At 43.1% G+C, this 12,500-nt stretch overlaps 1 protein-coding gene across 8 annotated transcripts in view; it reads left to right on the forward strand.

Annotated features, from left to right (window-relative positions):
* Window positions 1–6,039, forward strand: part of LOC143032303 (zinc finger protein rotund-like) — a 554,050-nt gene extending 548,011 nt beyond the window's left edge. For all 8 annotated transcript variants that reach the window (XM_076196803.1, XM_076196800.1, XM_076196802.1 and 5 more), the window contains one exon: window positions 1–6,039. This exon is cut by the window's left edge and continues 991 nt beyond it. In XM_076196803.1, the coding sequence (XP_076052918.1) occupies window positions 1–26 (26 nt within the window). In that variant the 3' untranslated portion in view covers window positions 27–6,039.
* Window positions 6,040–12,500: the final 6,461 nt, after the last annotated feature.

Raw genomic sequence — 12,500 nt, forward strand, 5'->3', positions numbered from 1 at the left:
TGAAGGATAAGGGCATTACCCAATAGTAAGGCCCTGAGAGCAAGTGGCCCTCCCAGTGGCTGGTAGCTCCTCGGGGCCCCACGCGCCAGACAGCAGCCCCCGAGCGCCTCAGGCTAGGTCATCCACTCCCTGAAGAGGTCGACTGGCGCGCGGCTGGCTGGTACGAGCATGCCTTCGGTGTTGGACCGGGCCGGGCCGCCGCCGGGCTGTGCCGAGTCGAAGGAAGAATTCGTGGATGGCCGAAAGGTGGAGGCGGCGTCGCGGGCCGAGTGGTGCCTGGCCTGGACGGGATGCAAACAGGGTATAGACGGCACGGGGCACGGCAGGAGGCGCTCCAACGTTACAGTTGCTGTAGCCGATTGTGGAAAGTGAAACTATTGACTTGTGATACGTGCCCGGTGATATCAAGATGGTCTGTAAGACAAGTCTCTTGACTCTAAGGACGCTCATCCTGGTAAAAAAAAATAATAATAAAAAAATAAAAAGGTAGTGTATGTGCAATAAACACGCTAAAAAGGGGACTCGATACGCAGGAACTGCTTCTAAATTTTCATGTATGGTTTTCCTAGACCCGTTAATGCAGGTGATATCGATGAATTGAAGCTGGCTCCTGGACGGTGGCGGAGAGATAGATAGAACTCTGTGCACTGGTGGCTTCGCTAGGCCCGCCGAGAGCCTGCAAGGCCCTGCCGCCTATTCGACGTTGGGCTCGGACAAAAGGAGTGTCGATGGTGATGATGATGATGATGACGATGATAATGATGAGGATGAGGAGGATGAGGATGATGATGATGATGACTGTCGTGAGCGCGATGCGGATACACTGGCTGCTATGATCCACCGCCGCCTATTATGGCTGGTGCCACGCGCCAACCTGACAAGGCGACCATGTTCCTCTAAACCGCTTGTTCACGTGTTACATTCTTCACAACTGACCCCAGTGATTCCCGTAGCGTTCATGGTGATAGATATTATGAGAGCAATATTAAGACGAGTTATGGTGCCTTTCCACCATCCAACGAAAGTAGTTTCCCAAAGCAAAGTTCTATTTTTCTTTGGACGTAGCACAAACACCGATAACCTAATAATTACTCGATTGGTTCAACAGACTAAGCTCACATGCATTATTAAAGTGAACAAAGCACGATTTGCAATCAACCATTGTTACAAATTGAAAAGTTCCTCTATTTCCACCTTTCAAACTGACTCCCTCCTGTTCCTCCCACTCTGTTCTTGATGTGGCTGTGTCGTCGAAGATGGCTCAACGGCAAAGGTTCAAGCTCACACGAGTAGGACGGCCGCTGCTCTCGCTTAACGTTCTTCCCGGTGGTCCTCAACCTCGACATGAAAGAACACCATCACCACCACCTCCGTCACAAAACGTTTGTGGCCTTAGCCGACCCAAGGCCCTTGCGAGTTCCACGACCACAGACCCGACGCAAACAAAAACTCACCGTTTGCAGAGAGCGACTTTAGGGAACATCAACTTCGGTCGCAAACTTACGTCTGATTCCAAATATTCACAAATACTTACTCGACCACAACCACACAATGTCTTCTTTCCTTCTTCCCCACCCTTTGATGCCCAGTGACTCTGGCCCAATGGACAGAGCAACGGAACCTTCTCCATCCACGAAGTATACGATTATTTCTACTTATGTCTCGTGTGTGTTTGTCACAGGACAGTAATAATAGTAATAATGGTAATAATATTAATATTTCTCGTGTAGATGCAGTTTTAGCGTAATACTAGGACTCATTCGGAGGGTCATCTTTAAGAGCTGGTGATCGGGCAATTCATGGTTCGCAGTATTTTGTACCTTGACTAGATAGAATCTACAGTTACAGTAATGTAAGGAAAGAGGGATTTGATCAATCTGTTCGACTTGGCATTGTTTGGCTAAACCATACACCGCTTCAAGTCAAGCCCTGATCAGCTGTTCGACCCGAGTTTACCATAGATCACTGACCTCACATGATGCAACACAGGCAATCAGGGGCCAAACTTCAAACTTCACAGTCCTTGCAGTATCTAGGCTTCGTAATCGTAGGGGTGGTTCCGCCTCGGCAGCTGGACTGAAGAGCGCACGTAACAGCTCCTTGACCAACTATCATCCTGCCTCGGAGGCCTCGGTCGGGTAAATGGACTCGTCGGGCTTCGAACTTGAGATCGTCTGGTCGGATCGCTGATGGGGTCTCTTGTCTCTGCCGAGTTCGTTGCCACTCCCCGGGAATACGAGCCTAAGACGTCTATTCTTCTTCTCCCCAAACCCCCCCCCCCTATCATTGCTTCTCTCTTTGCATACAGGTACTACTTGAAATAAAAGAGAATGTCATCTTAATCCGTGGAAAAACAGAAAGTGTTGCGTTTACACGTGCTACACAGTCATGGACGAAGCATGGTAGAATGAGTAGAGCATTGATACGTAGATGGATAGCTCATATAATGTAAATGGTCGCATTCGTTTCGATTTTTGTATTAAGAGATATAGTAAATATTAGACTATGGACATGGCGTTGGTTCAGTTGATGTATCTATTATATCTGCATGGTACTACCTAGGTAAACAATTGCATTATCTAAATTCGGTGTGTCTAGTGACGGTATATTCTTCTAGACATTCTAACATACAGTTCGGGAATGTGTGATTGTACGTATGTTTGTTCGTTTGATTGTTTGTTTGTTATTAGATGAGACGGATGAATCGTAGTTTTCATACCAATGGCAGATATTTGTTTCCTTACATCCATGATACCAGGAGGGAAGTCGATGAATTGTGTAGTCCTTTTTATACAGTAGCCACGTTTTGTCTTTGACTATCATCCTCCCGGTCTCTCTACAAACAACTCTACATCAAAATACGTTTGCTCAACATAGCTAGTTGTTCGTTTCGCTACGTTGTTTGTGTTGTTGTTAACTCTAGTGTTGACTGTTACAAGACGCTCACATCCGAGTCTCAACCAGCAAGGGGCGCCTTAATATTGCTCGATGGACGGGGCTGTTGCTCGGACCTGCAAGGAGCCGCAAAACTTCATTCTATTGTTACCGACGTCAATTCGCTTTAAATGAAAATTGGCCCAACTGCTGATGATGTGATGCAGAATCTATTCGTCCGACAGTAGGGTGGAAGTGTTGCGTTGAGCCCCGTCGAGCAAGGCCATCTCCTTGTTCCTCGCAGTATAACAATGAGTGTGTCAGTTGTGCGCGTGTGTCTCGACTCCGCATCCCGTATCAGCATCCACCTTGCCCCGCAAAACCCCGGACACTCCCATGTCCGACAGTCGAAACCTGCACTCCTTGATATGTACCCCCCCCCCCAGTCCCGCCCCCAATACAGAAAGTCTCCTGCGTCAGCCTCTCGCCCCCTTCCTCCTTCCTTGCTGCCGTTCACTTCGAACACTTGGCAAGGAGCGCCGCGGTCTCGCTCTGCCACGAACTGTATCCATATTTGTCGTCCTTTAAGTCTCGCTTAGTCCTAGACGACCCGTGAAAAAAAAAGAATATTGCAATTTTATTGACATGCCCGTTATACATATTACTTTTTTTTTGTTATCGTTAATGCTGGTAGATTAGTTAGGCGTTACGGAAGGTGTGATATAGATAAGAATGGCTCCATGGGGCACCGCCCAATGCGGTCGCGCCGTAGAAAGTGGCACTCCGTGCTTTGCCGAAGCTGCAACTGTTTGGTGTGCCTGCTAGGTGCCAGGGCTCTGCCAGGCAAGGCTTGAAGCTCCAGGCAGCCCCACCAGCAGATGCCACAGTGTGTAACGCTGTCTAAACGACACGGGATATGCCCATACCTGCCGGCACTCAACTGTCTTCCTCTCCCCTTTTCCTCTTCCTGAGAAGAGAGTGTCACAGAATCCTCGGTCCTCCCCTCAGTACCCGGTTCATTGAGGGCCAGCGGAGTTGGGGACGACTGCTTATGATTGGCTGCTTTGTCTCCACCTTGCTTTGCAAGGTTTAGGGTGGCGGGGAAGATGGTATAGGCAGGCAGGGTCGTCTGCCGCGCTGTGATCACACACTGCACCTCGGAATCGGTGACTCATGATGCAAAGAATACGGAAGGCATGTGATGCCAAAAAGATGTTATGTATTTTTTTCTTCGATTTTTTTCCTACTATTATTATTATTATTACTTTTTTTTTAGCTAAAGTGTTGAGAAAGTTTTAGGGCTTTCAGGTTTGTTACTGACGATTGGGATGAACTTTGAGATTTGATACATTGGATCTGCATGTTGTACAGTGGGTGTGTATCGATTCATCTGTTTTGTACGTCGCATAGCTTGTAAAAGGCACTGAGCGCGATAGATTCTCTTGTTGTAAACTAGAAAAAAATATAACATGGTGCTGTAACTATGTTCCTGGTTGAGTTTTTTACGTTACCCAGATGTTGCATTTGACTCCTTCACATAGAACTTGCACATTTCAATCCTTATGTAGAACGGCTGAGCGTTTCTTTGTTATCCCTTTCACGTCTCTTGAGAAAGATTGTTAACGATGTGGTTACCCTCTACCTCGGTAGTGGAGAGCAGTACAAAATAGGTCGAATAAGATTAAGATTAGTTTAGTTCGCAAGGCAGTGGAAGGATCTTTCTCAATGAGCACAAGGCCAACAAAAGCACCCCCGAAGTGGCGTTTGTGGTGGCGGGCGAGGCGTCAGGGCCTCGCCTGGAGTATCCATGACATTTGCTTAAGTCTGCTGCCCCTCCTCCTCCCTTCTGGAAGGAGCGCGGGGGGCTTACACAGGGTATTTTATTCTATACAAACACTGAATCCACCCTTTGCTACCTCCAGCCCCATTATCTAGACTTTTTTTTTTTAATTATTTTTTTGGGTCATGGTTATTTTGTACATACAATTGTTTAGGCTGCCTGACAAGTGGCAGGTGGCACAAAACTCATTTAGTTTGTACAGAACGTTTCTTATTCATATATTGGCTAATATTGACCTTAGCTATATACATGTTCTTCCCCTTTCCCTTGTACGTTACCCAGTACTTATATCCTTCCAAAAGACCATCACCTCTGCAACATCCGCATCCTTTTTTTAAATCTTATTCCACCTTCACCTCATCCTCACCTTCCACCTCCAGTCCACCCTATTCCTCCACCTCATCCACCCCCCACCCATCTGTTGACCGCCTCCTACTCCACTGCTTTGTCCCGCTTTATATATGGCTGGTGCAATTGATGGTATGAATGTGTTTATGCACCCTCTTTGTAGGTACTCTTAGTAGTGGTCCTAGGCTCTCTTCTCTATCAGATTTGTGATAGCGCAACCTTAGTACTATAAATAGTGTTATTTTAATAGGGGATATTACAATGGAAGGGATTATGAATGCAGAGAAAATAGGATTACATTTTAGTATTATATGTGTATCTAACATCCACGTAGTTATCGTTTTCTCTGCATTCCACCCATTAATATATTGGTTGAGCTATTGTAATGTCTCTATTATTATATTTGGTCACTATTACATGACTAAACATGTTTATTTGTGTTGTTAATTGTACAGAGGTAATAATAATTTCAAGGCAAGGTATGAGACTCTGAAATATGAATTCATCAAAAGACTATGTGTAACCGAAGACGAAGAAGAAAACAGGGGCCTTTTAGTGTATAATACTGTATTGGACCTTTACGTATCATCATAATCCATGCTTTACACGAAGAGAGAAGATTACGTCTGTTATGATAGAGGTTATGATGTTAATGCTATTGGTGATGATGATGATGATAATAATGTCAAAGAAAAATGGTGATGATAACAATGATGTTATGGGTGTCTAGTACTATCCTGAGTGTCTGGTAATAGTATCCAGGCGTGCTCACGGTAGACGACCTTGACATTTTGATACAGGGTTTTGACTATTAAGATTGCAGCCACGGTTAGTCTTTTGTTCGATTACCACGTTGGTTAGTTTATACACCAGATGTGTTTTCCTCTCTTTCTCTTCTTTTCTACAACCATTATTATTTTATTTTCGTCTAAGTTTAATTTTGTGTCTTTTAGAATAATTAAAGTCAACCAAATGTATGATTTAGTTTTATTGATTCCTTTTTGCATTACTATGATTTAACTTTTTATTTCCGTGTAATTATTAGCAGCCTTTATGAATGAATGCTTTGGTGCTGGGTGTAAATCTATGCATGGCACAATAGGTTAGGACGCGTAAGGAAAGTAGATGTTATTTTGGTACTTTGGGGCTGTGATACAACTGATCGTCAGAAGTCCCAACACAGAACACACACGAATGGTGACATGACTCCTTGGGAACAAAATTATTGTCGGACTCCGCATGCATTCTTCATGATCACAGGCAGGCAAAGGTAAACCACTAGAAGGCCATTTGGAAACTATGGGGGATACACAAGTCACTGTGTACGTGCGACTTGGCGTCCACTCATACTCATGGACTATCATAACCTTTCCTGCTTTTTTTTTTTTTTTCGTTACCCTTAGCTCGAAGATTGGTTGGATTCAGGAAATGGTAGAGTGAGGCTAGGGTCCTGTACCACCTGATGAAATAGTAGTTTTGTTGTAATAAATCATTGCAGAGCTGCCAGACAGCTATATCTAGTGTGGTACGTTTCGTTCTTCTTATTTTTTTATCTTTATTTTTTTTTATCATTATGTACTCAATACTCACAGCAAGTCTCCTCCGATTAATTCACTGCCATGGTGTTGGATGCGCATATAATGACATATGCAGCAAAATCGTAATGTAACCGCATGATTTTAAATGTGGTTTTCTGCAAATATAATGACACATGTGAGGATTAGGTTCTTTGGTGAATAGGATCTGTTTTTGGATCTAAACATGATTATTACCTTTATGTCCCTAATCGACGAAAATAAAAATGCTTAAAGAAGGTTGGTTCTGTGTTGATCACGGTGTAGCCTAGTTGGTGTTCATTTCGGAAAAATTTGCAATGATTTGCAATTGCAGAATTTCCTCTGTAACAGTGGCTAGCCTAGGCAGCTAGACTTGGCAATGGATATTCATAATAATAATAAAAATAATAATAATAATAAAAATAAATAATAATAATAATAATAATAATAATAATTTAATAATAATAATAAAAATAATAATTTTAATAATAATGATAATAATAATAATAATAATAATAATAATAATAACAATAATAACAATGATAATAAAAGTAAAAATAACCAACATATCGCAGAAAAAATGTAAGTCAATGACCTATATCGAAACAGCCTTTCATTACAAGAATTCTAAATTTATAGCTTCTTGTCTTGGCTAGCCACTCCCTCCCGTTCTCCCACGTACATACCATAACATACATACACCCTCTGCTTGCTCTTTCACCTCCCACAGCTCCTGCAGTGGGAGGTGACGGTAAGTGCTGGAATGGACAACCTGGAAGATAATGTCGAAGCTGGTCCCTCTTTTCTGTCTGCAGAGTCTCCTCTTGCTCCCGCCGATCTTGGTACTCCCCCGCAGTCCCTCAGACATCTTCCCACCTTGTGAGACAAGTGAGCAAAGCCCATCTCTTCAAGTTTCCAGTAAAAGCCTGTACGTTTATCCAGGAAGAGAAGTTAGATAATTTTTGTACCATGTAACCTCGCCTCTGTATTACCAGGAGACTGGAAGAGGTGGTCTTGTTGCCTGTGAGCGCGCGATACTGCTGGAGGGTATCAAGATTAGGTCATGGGAAGGGTCCGCGAGCCAAGAATTACATGACTACCCGCCGGCCCCCCAGAACCTGGCGTAACCATGCCCACACTCTAGTTCCTCATACATGTACCTGTACTTACACTGTTAGTATCCAGTGTTCAGTATACGAATATTCTACTTTTAAGACAGTAAGGCAGACGACAATAGTTCCTTACGCCAAGCTACAAGAGCTCTGCAATAATCATGTTGGTAGATGGGTATGAAGGTTCCTGGAGAGGCGCAAAGTGTAGAGTGTTCTTCAGGGCAGAGACCCAATGAATTGAAAACCTATATACATACATTGCTTCGAATAAAATTTAAGATATTGTCCTCTTTGTTTCAATCATTCCCACATTCCTTGCAACTTTTTAACTGTACCCTGAGCTGACTGGACATTACTGGTCAATAGGCTTAAGATATTACAAAGAACTAAACAACCTGAAACTCATTCTTATTTAAAGCTAAGAGCTATGTGTGTGCGTGCGTGCGTATGTGTGTGCGTGCGTGTGTGTGTGTGTGTGTGTGTGTGTGTGTGTGTGTATGTGTGAGTATGTATGTGTGTGTGCGAGTGTGTGCATGTGTGTGTGTGTGTGTGTGTGTGTGTGTATGTGTGATTATGTGTGTGTGTGTATGTGTGCATGTGTGTGTGTGTGTGTGTGTGTGTGTGTGTGTGTGTGTGTGTGTGTGTAGGCACACGAGTGTGTGGGCGTGTCTGTATATGTGCGTGCATGTGTATGTGCGCGCACGCAAATACACATATACGCATTCATGAAAATACACTTTGTACATACTTCACAAATATGAAGAAAAAAAATTCTGTATGTGCACACATGACACCCACTGGAAAACTACGAGAATAAGTAAATGAGTGTTGGTGAGTTAGGAAAGTGAGGAACATACGAAAGAAAGAAAAAAAAAACTCAAATCAAAGTAAATAAGAGGACGAAAATTTATGCTCTCGATGGTCCTCCTTCTCTATCTCTATCTCTTCTCCATTTCTTTCCCATTTTCTCTCTCATTCTCTGTTTGTCTGTCTGTCTGTCTCCCTTCTCTCTCTCTCTCTCTCTCTCTCTCTTTCTCGCTATCACTATACATCTTTCTCTATCATCTGAACAATATAATATGAACACAGAGAAACGAAAACTACTCCAAAGCAATACAATCATAATTTTCTTCAAATCATAATATCTGAACCAAGGACTCTATGAACATCGTTATACCTGATTTATAAAGAATAGCTGTAGTTTTGGTCTGCAAACATTAATTGTAGTAGGAGGACGCTAGGTTGGATGTAAGACAAAGAATCAGACAAAGCGTCTTCCTTTCTGAGTTGGTTCGAGAGAGGATCGGGAAGGCGGGAGGGCAGCGATGCCGAGGCGCTGGCGACGGGGGAGGTGGTGGTGGGGCTGGTGGTAGTGGTGGTGGTTGTAGTGGTGGTGGTTAAATTGGTGGTGGTGATGGTGGCGATTAGGATGGAAATGGTAATAGTTATTGTTATGGTGATGGTGATGATGTAGATAATGACGGTAATGGTGGAGATAATGATGGTGATAGTGAAAATGATGGTGATAGTAATGGTGATGATGACTGTGTCATTGGGCTTGGCGACGGCACTGACCGTGGCGACAGAAGTGGAGATGGTGGAGGCTGCTACAACAACGACAGGAGCCGCGGTAAATCCAACAGGGACGTTGGTGAAGAGGGAAACAGCAGCCACGGTAGCGGCGGGAGAGGGTCGACACTGGCCTCCGACGACGACGACGAAGGGGGGCTGGCGACAAGACGGCCGAGCGGCGCCAACAGCTCGTCGGGACCGTGGGGCCCATTACTCTCCAGTCAGCCACTGGAAGAGGAACATCAATATCACTCTGCTCCCGGTTGGACAACCTTTCCTTCCGCTCTGTACCCTGCCTTCTCTTCTTGGGGACAAAGGAAACAACACTGACACTAGCACCAGCATCACGGCTGGAGGACTGGTCATGACGTCTGCAGAGGGACAACTTACAGCGTTGTCCGGCATACTCGGATACACAAATCACTGTAGTATGAACTACACAATGTCTACATGTATCTGTATCTCTATTACACAGATAGATGTACTAATAAAAGAAGGATGAATGGAATATGTGTGATCGTTCTTTGTATGTGAGTATGTTTGTTTGTGTATGTCTGCGTGCGTATGTGTATATATGTGCGCGGGTGTATGTGTATCTACGTACGAGTACATGGGCATAAGTGAGTGTGCGTGCGTGTGTGTGTGTGTGTGTGTGTGTGTGTGTGTGTGTGTGTGTGTGTGTGTGTGTGTGTGTGTGTGTGTGTGTGTGTGTGTGTGTGTGTGTGTGTGTTTCTACACGTGAATATGTGGACATTTGTGTTTGTGTGCATGTTTGTGCGTACGTGCCAGTTTGTAGGTGTGTATGTGCGTGTGTGTGCCTACAGACTTATGTGTATATGTGTATATATAAGGGCTTATGTTTATTTGTGTGTATTTTTTAATGTGTGCGTGTGCATGTGTGTTTGTGTACAAGTGTATGCATACTATACGCGTGTGCGTACATATGTATATATATGTGTATGTGTGTATAAGTGTATGCATACGTGTATACGCGTGTGAGTACGTGTGTATAAGTGTATGCATACGTTTATACGTATGTGCATATATGCTTTAGGTGTTTATAATTGCATGTTTGCGTGAATACGCGTGTGTTTCTGTGTGTGTTTTTGTGTGCATGTGTGTATGCATCTGCGCACGTCTGCTTAAGTGTATATGTTTGCTCATGTGTGCACATATATGTAAGCATGATTACTTAAGTGTGTGCGTTTCAGAGTGTATGTATGCATATACATATATCTTGTGTGTGTGTGTGTGTGTGTGTGTGTGTGTGTGTGTGTGTGTGTGTGTGTGTGTGTGTGTGTGTGTGTGTGTGTGTGTGTGTGTGTGTGTGTGTGTGCTTGCATGTGTGTGTTTGCATGTGTGTGTGTGTCTATGTAGGTGTGCGTGTTTATGTGCATTTATGGGTGTGTGTGTGTGTGTGTGTGTGTGCGCGCGCGTGTGCATGGATCACAAATTTTCTCTATAGTTCGGAAACCTGGATGGTCTACAGAATCTCTGACCTACCTGGCAGTACAAAGCTCCAGATCAGCTGTTTTTGACTTGTGATCTAGTGTATCCCTAGTGGTCCACTGTTTTGTAAGTGTGACCAAGAACCAAAAAATTGTGGTATCCGATGATAAACTCACTGCTTAAGTGGTTTACAGTAACCTAAAGAAAAAGAAGCAATATATTCTGTAAGTATGGCGTAATAAGAAAATGTATTGAGACAGACTTAGGAACCTTAACTTACATTCTGTGGAAAGACGAAGAGTGAGGGGTGATCTAATAAAGGTATTTAAAGGGTCAAGGTCTTTAAAAAAGGTGATGCAGGGAAGGTCATCATATTAAGACAACAGGGCAGGACTCGTACTAATGGATTTAGATTGGGCATATTCAGGTATAGAAGGGAATAAACAAGAACTCGTTTAACAATAGTGGATGGAATAGACTTAGTAACCATGTAGTGAGCGCTGGTACAATTGACTGTTTTAAGAAATTAGATTAGATCATTTCAGGGATAAGGATGGCAGGTAGTAAGGGACATGGAACTACCTAGTGTGGGCCTTATAGTCTTTTACAATCTCCCTCATGCTTTTGTTCTTATGTTATTATGAACAGGTTATGCCATACATAATAGAGCAGACAGACTTCTCAGACAGATTATCTATAGCCAACTCTTGAGTAAACATAAATATCAACGTGGTCAAGTGAAATGTTACAAAGACCAAAAGCAACTCAAAAACATATAAATGAACCTATAACACTAGAGACTAACCTTAGTGATCGTCTAATCCAGCGTTTCCAACCTTTTCCTACCATAGCAACCCTTGTTGTCATGGTTAAGCAGTCCAGCACCTCTGTCTTGTTATTAGAAGGATAAAAGAAAGTGAAGTGTACTGCTTGATGATCTATTTTCTTGATTCCTTAGAACTAAAACAAATTGACAATATTGTTTGCAGAAGAAATAAAAACACCCTAGAAAAATAAAATAGCATGGAAAAAGTCAAATATGCACAACTAGGTAATCTATGACACATAATTTCAGCACCCCAGGTTGGGGAACGCTGGTCTAGTCTGAGGGTTAAGATATAACGAAAGTCTGTCACACATCGAGGAAAACATATATAACAGGGAAGGAGCCGTCTTGTCTTTTTTCAGTAGGGAAGCGTTGTCCAGTAGTTATTTGTCATTTTTAACTATGACGAATATCCTCCTCCTACCGGTAATAAGTTTGAGGTGTTGTGTGTTCCTGGAAAGAAGCTCTCTCCGTCTCCCATGGAAAGGTTTCATATAACATGTCTCATCTTGAAGAAACCAAAAGAATCGTTGCGGGAAGGAAGCGTTAAATTCCATCTGTTGTCTAACATGAAGACGGAGGAAACTACAAGAGATCATATGGCCTATACTAGGGAGTTCCATGTCCCTTACCAATTATTATCCCTATTCATAAAGTTGTCTAATCATCTCTTAAAACAACCATTTGCTTCAGCGCTCACTACATTGTTACCAAGTCTATTCCTTTCGTTAACCACTCTATTGATGAGCCAGTTCTTGCTTATTTCCATCTTAAACCTACTGTCGAAATATGATGACCTTGGCTTAATATGATGACCTTGCCTTAATATGATGACCTTGGCTTAATATGATGACCTTGGCTTAATGTAATGAACTTGGCTTAATATGACCTTGGCTTAATATGATGACCTTGTCTTAATATGA

Source organism: Oratosquilla oratoria, chromosome 13, assembly GCF_046742065.1.
Source record: "Oratosquilla oratoria isolate Oo_2021 chromosome 13, ASM4674206v1, whole genome shotgun sequence".
NCBI classification, from domain to species: domain Eukaryota; kingdom Metazoa; phylum Arthropoda; class Malacostraca; order Stomatopoda; family Squillidae; genus Oratosquilla; species Oratosquilla oratoria.